The 19,531-nt window shown below is 40.7% G+C and overlaps 2 protein-coding genes across 3 annotated transcripts; both read right to left on the reverse strand.

Annotated features, from left to right (window-relative positions):
• Window positions 1-2,060: 2,060 nt before the first annotated feature.
• mcoln1b (mucolipin TRP cation channel 1b) lies at window positions 2,061-14,258 on the reverse strand. 2 transcript variants are annotated; one of them, XM_084926778.1, is made up of 13 exons: window positions 14,041-14,257; window positions 12,115-12,362; window positions 11,786-11,947; window positions 9,948-10,104; window positions 9,444-9,525; window positions 9,239-9,335; window positions 9,029-9,128; window positions 8,826-8,932; window positions 5,839-5,988; window positions 5,603-5,704; window positions 5,368-5,490; window positions 3,639-3,845; window positions 2,061-3,305 (listed from the first exon to the last, which is right to left on the reverse strand). In XM_084926778.1, the coding sequence occupies exons 1-13, from the start codon at window positions 14,081-14,083 to the stop codon at window positions 3,171-3,173; spliced, it is 1,713 nt and encodes a 570-aa protein (XP_084782904.1). In that variant the 5' UTR covers window positions 14,084-14,257; the 3' UTR covers window positions 2,061-3,170. The 2 variants fall into 2 exon arrangements, with proteins under 2 accessions (XP_084782904.1, XP_084782905.1); XM_084926779.1 differs by lacking the exon at window positions 2,061-3,305 and having other exon boundaries at window positions 3,728-4,997; window positions 14,041-14,258.
• A 2,730-nt stretch (window positions 14,259-16,988) lies between these two features.
• LOC146389103 (trafficking protein particle complex subunit 5-like) lies at window positions 16,989-19,402 on the reverse strand. The gene is made up of 3 exons (XM_084926783.1): window positions 19,293-19,402; window positions 18,246-18,518; window positions 16,989-18,173 (listed from the first exon to the last, which is right to left on the reverse strand). The coding sequence occupies exons 2-3, from the start codon at window positions 18,513-18,515 to the stop codon at window positions 17,877-17,879; spliced, it is 567 nt and encodes a 188-aa protein (XP_084782909.1). The 5' UTR covers window positions 18,516-18,518; window positions 19,293-19,402; the 3' UTR covers window positions 16,989-17,876.
• Between the last annotated feature and the right edge of the window lie 129 nt (window positions 19,403-19,531).

Raw genomic sequence — 19,531 nt, forward strand, 5'->3', positions numbered from 1 at the left:
CTGTGGTTTTTGCTCTGGTCCTTTATTCAAAAAGGCCCTGGTCAACTATATTTGGCATGCAAATATAGTTGACCAGGTAGAAGCCATTTGCAAGGCTTCGCCCTGCAGCCTGCTTTCTCTTTGGGACTGTTTAATCAGCTCCAGGCTAAAATCTGATGATGTTAAGAGCAGGCTGGCCAGTTCCTCAGCCAGCCCTTGGCTGCATCTTTGAGTGAATAATTGATGCAGGTTCTGAGGATACTGGAAAGCTGTAGCAGCTCACCTCACTAAGAGGAGCATCTGCTTTGATCTTAGTCTATCACATGCTATCTACTTCCCATCTTCACTGTGTGGTTTTGATTTAGCTGAAACAGCCGCCCGCTTCCTCTATTTATTTCATGCTGAGTTGCAAGGTAGTTTGTGATTATGGCAGGCTCAAAGTTTTAAGTACTCTACTCAGCGTAATTTACCTTTTATAAGGGTGATGTTTTATCCCCCCGCTCTTGTCCACCAAAGTGCCTGTGTTTTGGCTTCCTGTTATTTCCTTATTGCTTCGTATTGCATAGATTTCCTGTGACTGGTTGGCAGTTGGCTTCAGACAAGAGCCTGCTCTCTCCCTCTAGTGGTGCCAGACTACCACAACACAGCACAAGTTCATCAGACTGCAGTGCAAGTGTTTATTTTTTAAACTTTGCAGCTGCTAAGTTTCAGACATTTTGAAATGAAAATATTGTGTTGTTTGTTTTCATTCACATAAATTGCCCAATTTATTTAGGATTAGTCCAAGAGATGTCATCAGTGCTGACCGAGCCACAACATTTTTTATATTCTTTTTTATTTTGCGTTCAGAAGACAACATCTTCACAAAAAAGAAAGTAAAAACCTGTACAAATTCCTCAGACTGGCAATCTTGCACTTTCTCAAAATTAGGTAAAAAATAATTAAGACAGCATGAAAAAAAAAGCAGCCAAATAAACACAGTGCACAGCTGTTCCCATTAAATCAAAACAGACTTAAAGAGCTTTTCCACAAGTGTCAGGAGAACACTAACAAACATGTTGCATTTATAGTGCATTGTTCCACTGTGACTCCTATGTGGCACATTATATCACTATTCTAAGTTGTGCATCAGTCTTTAATTAAGAGGAAATAAATACGTCTGCAGAAATGCCACTTAAAAAAAACCCTCTTTATAATTGTAAACAATATCAAAGAAAACAAATCAGTTCACATTAAAAATAATACAAATGCCAGATATCTGTTGCATTTCAAAACCCCCTTGTTCCTGTTGTTCTGATCCAGTTTTTGTGCACTGAAAGCCGTTCATATCACCCTATGCAGCATACTGCATCTTCACCACTACTTCAAGTTTATATAGGTACTTCAAGAGATGTCCTTATCCATTCATGAATAAAATAATGGAGCCATTTCCCACATAGCTTCAACAGAAAGAGTCTAAGTGAACCATTATATAAAATAGAGACACAACTATGCTGCTTACAATCCAAACTAGCATACAAAGACAAAAAGTATAAGCTATATATTTCAAGAAATATTAGAAAGGAAGATGTTTGGACTGGCATTTGACTTTTGGAGATTTTCCCTGTAATATTGTTATACTGTACAGCTGTGTAATTAGGAAAGAAATGAGGGGGGAAAGCGTAAAAATGAACAAGAACAGTTAAAACCAAAGTCTTGTGACTGTAATGTAGCTATAAAAGCTACTAGCCAAAACTGCCTTAGTTAAAGCAAATTTAGCCAACTTCTTCTCATTTACAAGAAAATGAAAATTCAGTTTTGATATTCAGGCATCTTAGTAACTGAACTATACAAAAAGAAGTCAATACTGTAATGGGGAGGGGTGAGAAAACATTACCCGCTAAACAAATGCTGCTAAAACAAAATTAGCCTAGCTTAGCAGAGTAGCAGTAAACAGAACCAGAGCAATTCCTGTGAGATCACGTGGTTAAGCTACATTTAAATCAAACATTTGAATGTATTTTTAAACCATTAAAAGTCACTGGCTGAAAAGAACAAGAGAGGGAAGGGGAATCAAAAATTCATTTGGGTACTGAATAGTCTCCTTCATTTTTTTCTTAGTCTAACAGCTACAACAAATTTAAAGATTTTTTTAGTGCAGCCATTCTGACATTAAATATAAACATAAATGCAGGTATTAAGGGGAAAAAATCACTGATGTCATTAGACAACGCCTACATTTACATATTTCATTGCTAAAAGGCTGCTGTGAAAAAGGTCTACTACCAATTAACATAAAAAGGCATAAAATTATTTATCATCTTCAGTAGCTACTGTGTGTTTGTAAGGCAGCACATTAACCTCACATGTTCTAGCAAAGCATACCCTGCCTTGCAGTGCATTAGCACAGACCTACACCTGCCACCTTATAGCGAAAACGGTTCATACATATTGATGACTAGCCGGTTGGCCGTAGGGCTTGTCCTTCCTCACACGGCTATCATCTCCTTCCAGTCACAGGAGGACGTGAACAATGGAGATGAGGAGCAAGCAAACTGAACTGGAGTGGAAGAATGGCCTTGACTGTTAGCCAAAGCACATGTACTGCAGTTAATGATCAATCTTTTTTTTTTTTCCAGTTTGCCTGACTTCACCCGTATGCCTAAATTCCACAAGACATACATATATTTACATAATCAAGACGTATGAAAATCCTTTTGCCTAAGTAGCCATGCGAACAATAAAATGATCATGAAAACCCTGTAAATGGTGGATCATTCAAGCGAAAATGCATCCTAATTTGACCCGACAGACCCGGTGTCCAGCCTTTGTTTACCGACATTATGCTTCTAGCCATCAAAGCCTGACCAACCTGACAAGTCAGAAAGACAATAAATTATTCATACAATACAGTACAAAAGCTGAAGCAGGTAATTGGGCCTTTAAGTGTTCAGTGCAATCTACCGTTCCAGCACAAATTAAAATGCAAAATTCAAACAGGGTCAGCAGGGGACAAAGTAGTCCAAGGTCACTCAGTTCTGCCTCAAGACGTTAATCGTCCCTCTTTGCTGGGTGTCTGGAAAAAGGAGTGGAATAGCAGTCAGCTACTGGAGTGGAAATATGGTGCTTTAAAGATGGGGGAAAGAAAGACTCCCATGTCCTTCAACGTACACACTGCTTACTCCCTCTGTGCTTCTACTAGGTCACTGTCCTCACCACTCACAGCAGCAGAGGAAGGAGCACGATGAGGCTTCGGGTGCACGGAACTTGCCAGAACTGGGCGTGTCCGTGCACTGTGCAATGAATGCATGTAGATCTGTGATGTGTGCCTGCTCCTGTGTTTGGGCCTGCAGGAAGACAAAAAAGCTGCAAATTTTCAAACTGCTATTGTCACTTACTAAATGAAGTCCCCGTATTTATCGGTAAAAATAAATCAATACATAACTGCACAAGTATCCTGCATTAATGTAGGCTCACATTTACCAGTATTAACCAATAAGTATGATCATTATCTTGATTTAGCAGATTGGCATTGGGAAATTGGCAAAGTAGAGGAGACGTTGATGGGAAAAAATTTTGTTTTTAGATTTTAGCATTTCTGTGACCCAATTCATATGATTAGAAAAAGCACTCAAACCACCACCCAACAGTATAATAAAGAAACAAAGCAGCAACTGTACCATGATGGTGTCATAAGCTCCAGTGATGAGTGCAATGAAGAGCGACAGCACCATGTAGATGAAGAGGGAGATGAAGGTGTAAAGGTAGATCTGGCTGAAGGTCCACACCAGCGTGCCGCTGTGCTCCATCTCAGCGAATGTTACAAACATGTCGTCTCCATTGATCAGAGAAAACAGGCACTCTGACACCATGGACAGGGAGCGAAACTGGATACATGGAGTCCAAGTTAGCACAATCATTTAAAAAGGAAAGTTTTGCAGTGTTTCAGTGTTTTTATTTATTTTTTTGGCACGGACTACAAAATTGACTTCTAGAGAATGTTTCTGTGTGAAAGGCAAATATCAATTAATTTCACATTCATTGAATTACCGTATTTTTCGGACTATAAGGCGCACTTAAAATCCTTTAATTTTCTCAAAAACCGACAGTGCGCTTTATAATCCGGTGCACCTTATATATAAATTCTGGTTGTGTTTACTGACCTCAAACCGATTTTTTGTAGCACATGGCACTCAAAAATCTGTCAAAAAATGTTTTAGCATGACTTTGGTAAGCTATGAAGCTGCACCGCTTGATGGATTGTTGGAGCATTACGGCTGCCGTAGTCAGGACCCTCGCGGAGTAATCTGGGTCCAAAACTCCGTCTGTTTCAGGTCCCAAAGTCAAACGAACACTGCGGCACACTGAGAGTTTAAAACTGTCTAAATTCTTTCATCTTTAATAAAATAATCAGTGGTGCTGCTTTACCAGGTGTAACAATTAAGTTTAACATCCAGGCAGCCATGAAAACAGAATTTATTCAATTTAACTGAGTTAGAAGTTAGCAGGAAGTTAGCCCGCTAGTTTCCACCTAAACATGATATAGCATGTTCTGACTGAGAGAAACGTACAGCTCTGCTATCACTCCCAACATAAATGAAGACAGAAAACTAAACACCAGTGACCTTTGTAGGGTTACTGAAGTTGGGCTAGCTGGTATATAATGACGTGCTATGTGATCGCTAGCGACACAGCTATGTTAGCATAACATAAACACAGTGAAGCTGGAGGATAAACGCTAACTTTTTTCCACTCAATAAATGTTAACTTCCCGACAGTTATGGACAAATGCAAATGCAGGATGATGTAAGGATGCTGTAAACGGACCAAATTTCAGTCAGGGGAACAACTGAAATAATCTATCCACAATACAACGTTAGTCATTAATATACTGCAACAACATGGGAATAGAAAATGTAATATTAATGAATCAATGGTACGGAAGTGGAGGAAGCAAGAAGAATGAGTTGAGTAAAGTTTGACTTATCTGACTGTTTTGTTTCGCTTAATGCGCCTTATAATCCGGTGCGCCTTATGGTCTGAAAAATACGGTAATGTACGGTATTTTTGATGCACATATTAGCATATTTATTTTTTTATTGAGTCATTTAATTATTTCATTTTATTCATTTTGTTTTTAATTTCAGGAAAGCTGGCCCTCCATATATTTCCACCAGAATTGATTACATTATTTTTCTTGCATGCAAAAAGCAATATCCTAACAAAAGGCTGCCTGATTCATATTTAATAACTATCAATTTTCTCCTCCCATTAATTATACATAGCTAAAAAATGACATGCTGGGAGGCAGTGTATCATAATTAGGATGCTCTGACATGCAATTCTGCTCTGAGTGACTCACGCCTGCTCACTCCTGCTTAGAGACACAGCTGTGTGCCCGTGCATTACCTTTGCATGGTAGGGCCCCAGCACTATCCAGCCACAGAAGCAATATCCCAAATAAATGGCGGCCGCACAGCAGCAGAAGCGGATGACATTGGGAAAAGCAGCTCTTAGAGTCACAATCAGGATCTGTGGGAGAAAGAGACCAAATTAACTAACTGTAAATACATTTTAAAATATCATATAAAATAAATTGTGTTAAATAATATTTTCCGTATTTGTGTGTGTGTGCTTGACATACATTGTATTTCTGAAAGAAGCTGAGGTAGCGGATGACTCCCACCCACACCAGCAGAGTGGATGTTCCCAGCAAGATCCCACAAACATCATATGATGACAGATTCTGCATCACAAGGAAGACATCATTACTTATCATAACTTACTGAAAACTGGGAATTTTACATCTCAGTAGGTGAATAAAAAAAAAGCTTCTTTTACAGTGTGCACAAAGCTACACACCCTCTCACATCATGTTACCTTGGACTCTATCCCAATTTTGATGAAGCTGCCAATGATGGTGAACGTGTCACTGATGATGAGCAGAATGTACCAGCCGTTGATGAACTCCATCCTGTCTCCCCAGCTCACGCTGCGGCCCAGTTTGTGTTTGAAAAACTGCACGTACTCCTGGGTGAGGAGATGGGAGATGATCAATGGGGCTTTAAATGTGATACACACAACCGGAAAACTGGGAGACCGTGAAAGGCATTTAACTACTTCTCTTTGCCTGTGTGACTGTTATCATTATGAAATTATATGTGTTGAATATATGGCATCAGGGGGCAACAGTGTTTGTATTGCAGGATGTAAGTTTTGCTGTGATCTCATTAGCGCCACGGCCTCCAGGCAAGCGCTTAGAAAAATGACAATCCAGCAGAGCGAGCAGTACAGACCAGTCTCATCTTTCACGGTGGCAAGCAAAAATCGGAACTTCTGTAATCACATTTCACGCATGATGACTAACTTGATACACTGCACCCTTGAGAAATGTAATGATAAAGATTTGAAAGCTCATTTGCGGCTCGATATTTTTTTTTCTGAGGTTTTCATATTGCATGATTTGCTGTTCAGAACAATTCATCTCATCCTGGGTCTCTTTGCAGCACTTCAGTTCATCCACTGAAACTTTTTTGCTTCTACCTTTAAGCCAACTTTCTTCTGATTGGCTGCCTGTGAAAAACAGAAGATCTTAACAGCAGGTGGGTGGGGCTTATGTGCTCACAGGTAGTGCTGTGTACCTGAGATGGCCATATTAGGGACATCTGCTATTGGCAATATTTTTTATGTGTCCTCATTTGGTTGTTAATATGACACCATAAGAAACTACAGTTCCCCAAATGACACTTGAGGCTGGCTGTAAAAGTGGTTCACTTCCACAGACACTGTGAAAGATGTATTTCACCCACTGGTTTTAGACTCCGATTTGAGGATTTAATGTAACCAATGCGATTGTATTTGGATGAGAGGGTGAAGTGCTAAGTTATCCATAAAGTGTACGAGTGCAATGCAGACTCTTAATTAGTACCTCAACAAAAGTTGCAACTTCAAGCAGTCAGTCCACTTGGGGTCCCACTTTGAAAGACATCAGAGGAGAAGTGAAACTTTTTAAAGCCTCCTTTTGGTCTCTGTAGCATATTTTCCTCCTAAATTTGGAGATATCTCACCCATTTCCATTACTGTGCTAAAGTCTTGAGTCACCCCTCTTTTTTTTGGTTTATATTTTGTGAGTAAAATAGGTGCAAAACTTTATTGAAACATGTGCAAACATACATGGAAATAGAGTAGATATGCCAATGGTATGACCATGTATGACCAGGTATGCTACACTAGCAGCGTGTTTGGGATCTTTGTCATACTGGACAATGAAGCTGTTGCCAATCAGATGCTTTAACAATGGCGGATCAAAATATGATGATGATGTTACTTTTCTATGTTCGTAATTTCATCGGTTTTTGACGAGATATCCAACATCACTGGCTGACATGCAACCCAAACCAGGGCAGAGCCTCCACCATGCTTTACAGTTGTAGAGACTCATTGTTGTACCTCTCTCCTGACCTCCTTTGTACACACTGATGAGCATTTGAACCAAAATTTTCAAATTTGGATAAAGGACCTGATGCATCTCTCAGGTACTGTGGAAGGTCTGTGCTTGAATTTTTTCATACTTCTTAACCTCCTAGGACCTGGCGTCCACATATGCGGATATCACATTTTGGGTTGTCTAGACCAAAGTATTAAATTTTGCTCTGCAAGGGCCTGATATCCACTTACGAGTACACTATACAGCCACTGTTCTATCGAAAGCAAATGTCCTCTTATGTGGATCTCATTTTTCTCAGAAACAAAAATCAAGTAAAAAACAAAAACAAAAAAACCCCAGGTAATTCTTTGTTTTTACATTCATCAGGTTCCAATCAGCCCAAATAGCAAAGAGAAACTGAAAATACATGCCATGAAAGAGTTCAGGTCTTAGGAGGTTAAGACACGATTTTCAGATACTGTTGAGCTGCTGTAGACAGGTTTTTAGGCCTGATACTTCCCTTTTTGTCTTCCACTTGTCCAGTTTCCTCAGTGTTTTAAGTGACTGCACAGCATGCCAAGATAGGGAACGTTTTCCACTAATAGTTCTCCGGGAATCACCTTGTTGATATAAAAATATAGTTTTGTGTTCATCACAAAACTGTGATATTTTTCATAGACTCAGCTAAAGAAATTGGAACAAACTGTTTTTTGGTGTGCAGAGACAACACCTGCTCATCCCTTGAGTTAGGTGACTTTTTCATAGGTCAGTATTTCTTAACAAAGAAAAAAAAATACTCTTAAAATGGTCAGGTACAAGGACGGAACTAAAAAGAAGTGAAAAATCAGCGAATGTCCAAAGAAGAAAGAAATCCTTGAGAACTATCGCTCAAAACTACTAGTCTGTCTCAAAGCAAAATATAAATAAAAATAGACTTTTGCTGTAAGAGACAAGACTCAGTACTGTAAATTGTATTAAGACTTAATGTATGCATTATTAAAAAAGCTAGACAGTCTGGCAGGCAGGTTCTTTTGACCAGGCTTCACTTCCTTTTTTGTGTTCATGGTGTTCGTGCATTACTGTGCGGTTACATACACAAACAGCCTGTCCTTATCTGAGCTCCACTTTTGTAGGCCATTGAACACTATTTAACAGGTATTTTTGTCTGTGCAAAGGGCCCATGCAGTCTATGGATGCATCTTGGTATCCAAGCTAGCTAATGTTGACTGATAACCTATCACTCTGTTCTCCTGTCCAAGTAAGGTTATATGTTCTCACGCCCATAAGAGGCAAACATTGAGACGGCCAAAATGCCAAACCCAAGGCTTCAAAAAGGCAATGTCAGTCGTGCTATGTGCAATATCCATTTCAAAATATACATTTCATAGGCTAACATCACAAAAACAAAAAAAATACAGAAATTATTAGCCAGTTTTCTTACATGCTGCAGAAGGATGCCTCTGAGGATGGAGCGTCCACACAGCAGCAAGGACAGCACGCAGACGATGGCCACCAGCACATCAAAGAACTCCTGCGCATAATTCTCGGCTGAAAAAAGAGGACAGAAATAAAAGGAATCAAAGGCAATTAAAATAAATGAAGCGGCAGGTAAATAAATATCACCCCTAACCACCAGTCACTCACCACGTCCAGTCACATTAGGGTCTTTACACTCCTTAATGGAGGCACGGTTCTGAAGACTGATTGTAACTTTACCGCTGTGCGCCCTGTTATCCATCACAATCTGACGACAAAAGCATGAACCATGTAACAATTAGCATGTAAAAAAACAACATGTTTAGTTTTTCTATTCTGTGGGATGTTGACTGAATTTGAGATCATAGAGGAGCTCACTGTGATAGCAAAGGTGTAGCAGTCCGGGATTTCATTATTTATAATGGTCTGAATGTTGATGGCCTTCAGCTGGAAGTCAATGGTGACATTGATCAGCCTGGGGAGGAAAGAGACATGCTGAGGATTCAATGTGCAGAATTCACATTGCAAAGAAAAGTAATACCTCTTTAATACCAAAACACACAAACATAACAGAGTCTCTAACTTGTAAAACAGGAGAGTGAAATTCTTGTAGTCACTGTTTCCTGGAGCAGCGCTGTATGTCAGTGGGTCCAGTCCAATACAATCTGGAAAAAGAAAAATCAGAAATAGCAAAAGAGGAACTAAGTCATGCGTGATTTTTTCCATATCACATGAATGCCACACCACGGTTTATTTTTACCACTACATTTATCATGCATTAGCCATAGCCATCTGCCAAATCACCAGATGTGCGCAAATAACCCCTTTCCCAGGACCGGAGTAGTATTTTGCTACTAAAGTGGAAAAAAAAAAGGTCTGTGTTTTTCATTACAGGACTCAAGTCTTTAAAAGTAGGGCACAGTTGCAGGGCACTGGAGCAATAACACAGTGACTCACTGACACTATTGGTTCCTTAAGGGAAATACTGGCACTTGAAGAATGTGCAGACAGACGTGCAACAAACAAGTAGACTTTAAAACATATTAAAACATAAAGAAAAACAAAATCAAAAGAAGGATTATCCTACCTGTGACAACATGTGGGTCGATGTCAAACGTGTCATTGACGGGGTCGATGGTGCCCCTCCTAAAGTACCTCTGACAGAGGGAGAGCGCGCTTCCGTTAACGCCGACGCCCGGCACATAAGCGTACCGTCCCAGTGAGATCTGAGGTAGAGCCAAGTACTGAAGAGGGAAAGAGAAGCCGAGAGGTGGAATTAAGCTCGAGAAAACATCTGTCTTCTTTATGCGATGTTAAACTTTTCACGTTCAGAAAGTAACAATGAAGCTCTCACTAAAAAGAATGCTGTTCAGTCAGGATGGCAACACGACAGCGGCATCTCTTTCCAGAAATATGTCTCAATTACTAGAGGTGGGAATCACCAGACACCCCAAGATTTGATATAATTACGATAAAAAAGTATTGCATTTTTATCACATTTATTAACTTTGTGTTATGTGCTTGGTATGGAATAAGATATGTTACGATTTATCACCAAGTTGAACTTTGTCAATATCTTTTTTTACACAATACAATGAAGTTATTTTACTTTAATTTGAGATTACAAGCACTGTCACTAAAACCTGCATTAATGTTGCCATAAGATTCAATCTGCAATTGCGTGCAAAGTGTTTCTGGTAATACACCAAATAACTGTGATAAATTCTCAGAAATCGCATCTGTTGCTGTCTACATAAACAGAAATTCACATTTAACAGGCATGTATATTTAACTGCGCTCAGTAATGTTCCTGTTCTACAGGAATATAACCACAATACAACCAGCTGCCAACCAGTTGAGTCAAGCCCACTTGAGTTGTTTTCATTGACAAAGAGTCATTCAGACTGATGGCAACATGTTGGCAACATTTCTGCTTTTATAAATTAGACAGCAGTTATTTGCAAACCTTCAGTGATCTCTCTGAGAGTGACTGCAGTCAGTCCAAGTAAGACTGAAACTGTTTGCAGAAAGGTTGCCTCCTATTGGGCGACCTGTGCAATCAGTTGCAGAATGCGAAAAAAATCTATACAATCAGCAGGCAGCCGCTGCTTTTTTTATGGATGCAAGGAGGTTGCTTTCCTATTTGTGGTCATGTGACTGAGCCATTAGCTTGCTCTAAATTAGGAGGTAGCTTTAACAAGCTGAGTGTGTTCAGTGTTGGATGGTTTTTCAGTTGAGCCCATTTAATGTAAGTTTGCTTGGCTAACAACATCTCAGGATGGTGGCGCATGAGATGAGCCTTCTCGTTCGTAGACTATTTTAATGTATTTAATAAAATCTCAGTATTTGGTGTTCCTGTAGTGATCGATGTCAACACGAAAAATATTGGGATACTCTTTTGGACTGACTTCCCCCCACCCACATTTGTTACTGTGCATAACCTACAGCAGCAACTTTTCCCATCTAACTACTATATCCACTTCTTCATTGTCTGCAGATGCAGACAAACAGACATCAGTTGCAGTCTGTGTTTCTGCGCTTATTCACACACTCAATTCTAAGCTAAGCTAGTAAACATTGTACACAATACAACTGCTAAAGATAATAGCTCAGCTAGCTTTGCAGTAGTCCTGTTTTCCCCTCAAGCCTATGATTGACCTTTGTTTTGTTGGGTTTTTGTGTGGAGTGGAAATCTGCAGTCAGTGTCACAACAGTGTATTAGGGTCCATAGTAAGTAATAATACCATGAAAAAACACTTATTAATATCAAGCATATCTAATGTATGCATGGCTTAAAAAATCATTCTGAACCTTGATCTAATGTAAACTGAAATCACATATTAATGCATATTAAACAAAATTCTGGTCATAATAATAAATCAAGAGATCTCAAAATGTCTCTTAAAATGGTTATTAGCAGGCTACCTGCTCTATGGCAAAGTTGATGTGGCTGTACATCTCCATCTGTGTGTGGACAGCGTGGGGATTCTTGTCCTTGTAGCCCTTCAGGAAAAGGTGCTTGAATGCCGCTGTGTTTTCCTCTTGAAACGTCACAACCATCTGGTTACTCAGTCCAAACATCACCAACTAATAGACAGAGCCAGAGAGCACAGGCACAAGACAAATGAGCTGAAACACTCGGGCAAATGCAGAGAAGCAGTCGCTGCACAGTTAGAATAAAACACAGGACATGATCGCGTATTTGCATTCTGAACCTACAGAGTATTCATATTAAAGCAAAGGGCTGTATCCACCTGCACAGTCACAATGATGATTTTCAGCAGCTGCAGGCCAAGTTTGAAAGGCTTGCGCCCCTTTGCATGATACTTGTCACAAGGGCTCATGAAGAAATACTTGAGTTTCCTCCTCAGGGCCTCCTCCTCTCCTTCTTCCTCCTGCTGGAGGAGCTTGGAGCCCACCAGGGTAGGAGGGCGGGAGCTGCCACTTCCAAGAAGATCCTGGGAGCCATAGCCTGATACGGAGGAGAGCAGCCTGTCCTTCTCTGTTAATAAAACCATTCATTTTGGAAAGAAGCTCAGCATTAAAGAGGTACTCAAGACATTATACATTGCTGGGTTACTAACAAGTGACAATATACATTAACCCCTTTCATCCTGGAAAAGCGGTTGGAGAGTGTCTTTAATTCTGTTACTTAGCAGTGTTAGCTGGTCTCCCTGCCTGTATGTGGTGCAATTTCACAGCTTAGTATAACCAAGCTAACGCTGGCGGATAACTTTCATGTTTAAATGTGTAAATGCTCAAAAATGATCCAAGCATGATCCAAGATTACCACTTGTAGCTCCTGAAAAACAAAAATCCAGTATCTTAATGATTAGAGTATTACATAAAATCATTAAATAAAAAAGAGTTTACAACAGATAAAAGTCCAGGTTCTGAAAAGCATGTTTATTTATACACTGAATCCTTCTTTGGTTCTTCATAATGAATTACTGTGGCATGGAGGCGATCAGCTTTTGACACTGCTGACGTGTCACTGCAGCTCAGGTTGCTTTGATAGTTGCCTTCAGCTCGTCTGTGTTTGGGGTCAAGTGTTTCTCATCTCCGTCTAAACAGTACCTCACAGATTCTGTGTGGCCTTCAGATCAGGTGAATTGGTTAGCTAATTAAGCACGTGTCTAAATGCCATTTGGTAGTAGTTTTGGACCCACTGGCACCCTGCTAGAAAAGGAAATTGGCATCTCCATAAAGCTTGGCAGTCAGAAGCATGAAGTGCTCCACTCCAGCAGATGACATGGCACCCCAAGTCACCACAGACTGGAAATGTCACACTAGACTTCAAACACCTTGGGTTCTGTGCCCCAGGTAAGCTCTTCTGACATTATCTCTGGTTCAGGAGCGGTCTGACATCAGGAACGTGACACTCACAGCTCCGTTCTCTGCCAAGTCCTTGAATTGACTTTTCTCAAGGTTGCAGTCACCCCTGTTGCTTGTGGACATTTTATTTTCCTTCCTCAACTTTTATCAACATGCATTCTGTGAACAGCAAAATAGCTGTCTGTGGCTCATCCTGCTGGCATAGAGGGAAGCCTGTCAAGTCAGCAGTCTTCCCCTGATTGCAACTGCATGTTCTCAACTAGACTGAGAGACAGGCAGTATTTATACTGTATCTGAATGGTAATTCCCCCAAAGTCGAAATAAGATAAAAAATAATTTGAATTATCCTGCTGGGTCTCTTAATAGAATTTTATAAATTGCTTGACTGTAGAATAAATTTTATGTGATTATCATCAAAACAAACATGGCTGAACTGTCCATGCTATTCGATGACGTCATCTTGGGCTCGCTAACTGTGATGATTTTAAGGACCACCGGTTGTAGATGTCAAAGCGGAAACCTTTAAAGCGTTTATTTTCAAAACAATAAAAAATAAATAAATAAATAAAACTTTAAATGTCCAAAATCGGCGGAATGATCCTTTGAGCCTCGAGTCACCTGTGAATAAATACACGGAGCGGACGTGTTTCTTTCATTGTTCGATATCACACCTTAGCAAATTTTCACAGATGGACCCGCCTCTTTAAAAATAAATAAATAAACAAATACATGAAAAATAAAATAACGTAATATGATGCTAGCAAATAAATGCGTACCAATCCGTGGTACAAAGAGTCATACAGGTGAAGAGAGATAATAAAAGAGAGGACTGAATGTTGCCGAACCTGTGGCGCTGTCTTGGATGCAGGTGTAACTAGAAGATGCCATGGTGATGCGTTCACGTTCGCACAGGAGCAGCGGAAGGGTACATCACACTCATAAAAAGCGAGTAGAGAGCAGACGCGGGGTCATATTATTTGTTTACATCGTAAAATAAAAGACGATTGCTGTCGCAGTCTGCGGATGACACATAGGTAAACACATCGCCGCTTCCTTATGACCACGTGACTCCATCATGTGACTAATGCCTAGCCTGTAAGCTATTGCTGCTGGGAAGACTAACTTCAGGGCAAATGTTGAGCTAATGTTCCGGTTATTACTCGTTTTTTGTTTTGTTTTATGTTTTATGACAGTTTTATTAATTAAGACTTAAGATAAAATAATTATTGTTTATTGAAGAGAACTTACGTTTGCGCAAGTAGTTAATAAGTTAAGTCATGGTGAAGGGAAAGGGGTGGTTTTTCGCTTTTTGAGAAATACTGGTCTCATAAAGCAGAGGTCCCCAACCCCCGGGCCTCGGACCGGTACCGGTCCGTGAGTCGTTTGGTACCGGGCCGCGAGAGTTGAGGTTCAGGTGTGAAATGTATAGTTTTCAGGGTTTTTATCGGTTTTCAGCGTTATTTTGTTATCGTTTTTATCGTTTACTCGGTTTTCCTGGGTCTTTTCACGTGTGTTATGAATATTTTTTCTTTTTTTCGGTACCGGTACTAGTTTTATTTTGTTGTATTTATCCGCGACACCTTAAAGGCCGGTCCATGAAAATATTGTCGGGCATAAACCGGTCCGTGGTGCAAAAAAGGTTGGGGACCGCTGTCATAAAGAGGATCTGGGGATTCAGGAGTGAAGCAAGATTAAAAGCCAGGAGATGGCAGTAATGCAACATTTTTGGATGCAAGCTGCCGTTAAACATGAAAGAAGAAGAAGGCCTCAGAGGTTGTCTAAGAGCATATTGGGAGCAACAACACCATGAAGTCCAAAGAACACACCAGACAGGTCAGGGATAACGTTATTGAGAAATTCAAAGCAGGCTTAGGCTACAAAAAGATTTCCCAAGCCTTGATCATCCCACGGAGCAGTGTTCAAGCGATCATTCAGAAATGGAAGGAGTATGGCACAACTGAAAACCTACCAAGACAAGGCCGTCCGCCTAAACTCACAGGCCGAACAAGGAGAGCGCTGATCAGAAATGCAGCCAAGAGGCCCATGGTGACTCTGGACGAGCTGCAGAGATCTACAGCTCAGGTGGGGGAATCTGTCCATAGGACAACTATTAGTCGTGCACTGCACAAAGTTGGCCTTTATGGAAGATTGGCAAGAAGAAAGCCATTGTTAACAGAAAACCATAAGAAGTCCCGTTTGCAGTTTGCCACAAGCCATGTGGGGGACACAGCAAACATGTGGAAGAAGGTGCTCTGGTCAGATGAGACCAAAATGGAACTTTTTGGCCAAAATGCAAAACGCTATGTGTGGCGGAAAACTAACACTGCACATCACTCTGAACACACCATCCCCACTGTCAAATATGGTAGTGGCAGCATCATGCTCTGGGGGTGCTTCTCTTCAGCAGGGACAGGGAAGCTGGTCAGAGTTGATGGGAAGATGGATGGAGCCAAATACAGGGCAATCTTGGAAGAAAACCTCTTGGAGTCTGCAAAAGACTTGAGATTGGGGCGGAGGTTCACCTTCCAGCAGGACGACGACCCTAAACATAAAGCCAGGGCAACAATGGAGTGGTTTAAAACAAAACATATCCATGTGTTTGAATGGCCCAGTCAAAGTCCAGATCTAAATCCAATCGAGAATCTGTGGCAAGATCTGAAAACTGCTGTTCACAAACGCTGTCCATTTAATCTGACTGAGCTGGAGCTGTTTTGCAAAGAAGAATGGGCAAAGATTTCAGTCTCTAGATGTGCAACGCTGGTAGAGACATACCCTAAAAGACTGGCAGCTGGAATTGCAGCAAAAGGTGGTTCTACAAAGTATTGACTCAGGGGGCTGAATAATTACGCACACCCCACTTTTCAGTTATTTATTTGTAAAAAATGTTTGGAATCATGTATGATTTTCGTTCCACTTCTCACGTGTACACCACTTTGTGTTGGTCTTTCACGTGGAATCCCAATAAAATTGATTCATGTTTGTGGCTGTTATGTGACAAAATGTGGAAAAGTTCAAGGGGGCCAAATACTTTTGCAAGCCACTGTATAGAGATATCACTCATGCCTCTGTATGAAGCAGTCAGCAGACTGTTAGCTTATTTTAGCATACAGGCTGAAATAAAAGGGGGATGCTAGCTCTATTCACACAACCACAACTTCTGATTTCCGCATTTCCTCAGTAGCTTTTAATGCCGCATGGCTTATTTGGAACACAATTTCCCATGAGTCTCTGTCCATTTCAGGTTAATTATGGCTTATGTCAGATACATCAGGGGGACAAAAGAAGGCTGTGTGGTTGTAGGAGTCACGCCTAAGCCTGCTTTCTGGTGGGCTCTAGGAACATAGATGTGCTCCCAGGCTGAAACTACAGAGTTGTAAAATGGTCATTCAGCTAACTCACCATCTGCAGAGGAATGGTTTATTTTAAGAGATTCATTCGGGTTTCAGAGCCCATCATAGCACAGAAACAGCTTTAGTGAAGGTTACAAATAATCTTCTTATGGCCTCTAACAGTGGCCTCATCTCTGTGCTCGTCCTGATAGACCTCAGTGCAGCGTTTGATACTGTTGAACACAATATTTTACTACTATGAAATAAACCCAATGTTAGTTATTGCTATAGACATTACAGTCAGACCTGGAAATGACCATATTTATTTCCCTCAGTGTAACAAATATGTCCTCTGGACATAATATAAATTATAATATTCAGCGCATGTTTAAATATGTCTGTGTTCGGATAAGCTAAGCAGCTTTTGTTTGCTTAAAAGCAGCCATGTCATCAAAAACAACCACAACCTTCCAGTTTTTATTTGTAACATGTAAACATCTTTGTGTTACATAATGACTCGATGACAAGACACTAAATACAAAAATGTATTTTAAATAACACTAAACTACTTCCTCTTTTCCACAGATGCTGTTTAAAGAAAAACAACTCAGCTTAGCACCGCAAAATTTCTGGGCCCAAGAAATGTATAGATTTGTAAGATGTAGCCTGGTGGTTGCGTTGTTAGCACAGAATTACTAGCCCCAGATTATGAATGCATTTAAAAACAAAACAAAACAAAAGCTGAGGCTGAGCTGGAATGAAATAGAAAACAAACCATGGACTCATACATCCACTTGATCCCACTTATCCAGCTCAGGGTTGCAGGGAAAACCTTGAACCTGTCTCCTTAAAATATTTTGTCCCTAAAAACAAGTCATGTGGTGATTCATTGTTGGTTATGATTTAATATTATCATAACCAGGGGTACTCTACTTTGTTGGACTAAAACAATAATAATCAAATATTTTTAAAAATGGTGTAAAAAGGGCTGTCAAATAGAGCCCCAATGTTTTGTTTAATTTTTTTACATTCCGGTGACCATTGTGGCATGAAAGTTTATGCAGTATGTTTATGCTTTAAACTTTTGTCTGTTGCAAATATGTGACAAAAGAAAAACTACAAAATAAAACCACATCAGGAGGCAAAACGGGAAGGAGATGATCCACAAAACCATGTAGGTGCATATTTTCTGCTCATGAGGCTCAGTACAGCATAGTGATCCATTTATAATGTCACCCTATCTCATCAGTTACCACAAGGAGACACTTCAGATACAAACACCAGCCTGGGCCTCTGTGATTTCTCCTCATCCTGTACAGATTTACATAACAACTCCCCCCCTCCGGTCTTTCTTATCTGCCATCCAAAGCCTTGTCCCTGGCTATAACTGACTCGTTAAACTTTATCATCAGCGTGGTGCCTTTGTGCCAGTGGGCAGTGACCTTTGCGGGAAAGCCACTGTGTGTGAGGATGGCCTCCACGATGCCCGCAGTGAAGGCGGCGCAGTTCAAGCTGCTGTTCTCCTTGGGCACGGAGATGTAGGCATTAATAAGCGGCTCTTTCTCTATGATGTAGTACGTCTTGTCGTCATCGTTGGCCTGCTCCAGCTTGTCAGCTTCCTTTCCAAACAAGGACTTCCACACATTAACCTAAAAGCAAGATGACTGTTAAGAGTTTGAAAATAAAAAAGGTTACTCATGCGTGTGATTACATTTGCTCACCTTGACAAAGAGGAGCATGTTCAACACTTTGGTCTCCCTCTTCCCGTTCTTCTCCCTCAGCACCAACACATCCAGCATGCTGGCTCCCACGCTCTGGCCCATGTCTGCCAGGCGTGTCTGCAGCTCCGACACGGAGTACACGCGGCTCTGACAGTACTGTACCATCTCGGAGAACAGGAGCGCAAAGGCGCTCAGACTGACTTCAGTCTTGGGTCGGGTCAGAGGGCGCTCAAGGATGTTGGATTTCCCTCGAGTGAAACGGGTGTCCATTTTCTATTGGGGAGTAATGGCAGTCAGTGGTTTACATGTTCTGATGCAGACGTTCAACACCGTGAACTAACTTTTTTTGTTTTGGCAAGATTATGGAGCGCACTTTTATGACAGCTAGTGGAGAACCGGCAAAGGCTTTACACTTTTGTGTTGAATCTATGTAGACCATCAGACATCGCTTGCACAAGTTGCTAGCATTTATATTTGAGCGTATGTGTGCTATCGCTCTTCTGTCATTTGATTACTTTTTGGTTGCACATCACCAGCTTCCAGTATATCCTCTTTCATAGCCTGGTGTGCTTTCCCTCAAGTAGTGAAACAAGTTTATTGTGTCAAATATTAGAGACTAGCCTTCCATGCGAATACAATTTGCGATGTTCAGTAAAGGCAATATACATTAGTGAAACGCAGGGGTGCTAATTTAGCTTTTATATACTGATATGCTAATCATTTACAAAAAGGAGGCACTAATAACATGGGAATAAATGTGTGGCCGCAGACTCACAGACCTCTCATTATAAAATGTAATTCCAGGTATGACTTCACCACACAGACACACGTTACAAGCTTTTTGCAAACACAATGGACCTGCTGAGTTTCTACAGACACGACAACTGGCTGTTAGCCATCCCGCTACAACTGTTAGCCAGGACTTCCGATAAAGATTATCCTACACATACAACAGCAGGAATAAAAAGCTACGCTTTTACACAGAGAGTGTAATATTCTGTAGCAGGTTTACTCATTTTCAGGGACGTCTGTGTAACATAAACGCACCTTGTCAGAGCTAAATCAGCTGATGGTCAGTTCTTCTTCCTCCTCTCCGTCTTCTTCCTTCTTTGACAGCTCAACATTACCAACAGTTAAATTGCATACCGCCATCTAGTGGCCGGACTCTTTAGTGCAACAACACACTGCACCCTGCTTTCCTTACTTTTTACCTATATTTTTTTAACAAGCCATCTTCATCTGGCATTAACGACCATAACCATTTTAACGTCTCCCTTTCCCCCCGA

This window comes from Perissodus microlepis, chromosome 4, assembly GCF_051167445.1.
Source record: "Perissodus microlepis isolate ML-2025 ecotype Zambia chromosome 4, ASM5116744v1, whole genome shotgun sequence".
Lineage (NCBI taxonomy): Eukaryota > Metazoa > Chordata > Actinopteri > Cichliformes > Cichlidae > Perissodus > Perissodus microlepis.

Excerpts from the sequence above, each read along its gene's own strand:
- mcoln1b (XM_084926778.1), bottom strand. The coding sequence starts at position 14,083 with ATGGCATCTTCTAGTTACACCTGCATCCAAGACAGCGCCACAG. Across the intron at positions 10,105-11,785 it reads TCAACTTTGCCATAGAGCAG|TACTTGGCTCTACCTCAGAT; the intron begins GTAGCCTGCTAA and ends TTCCCTCTTCAG. Across the intron at positions 8,933-9,028 it reads CCCTAATGTGACTGGACGTG|CCGAGAATTATGCGCAGGAG; the intron begins GTGAGTGACTGG and ends CTCTTTTTTCAG.
- LOC146389103 (XM_084926783.1), bottom strand. The coding sequence starts at position 18,515 with ATGGACACCCGTTTCACTCGAGGGAAATCCAACATCCTTGAGCGCCCT. Across the intron at positions 18,174-18,245 it reads ACATGCTCCTCTTTGTCAAG|GTTAATGTGTGGAAGTCCTT; the intron begins GTGAGCAAATGT and ends TCTTGCTTTTAG.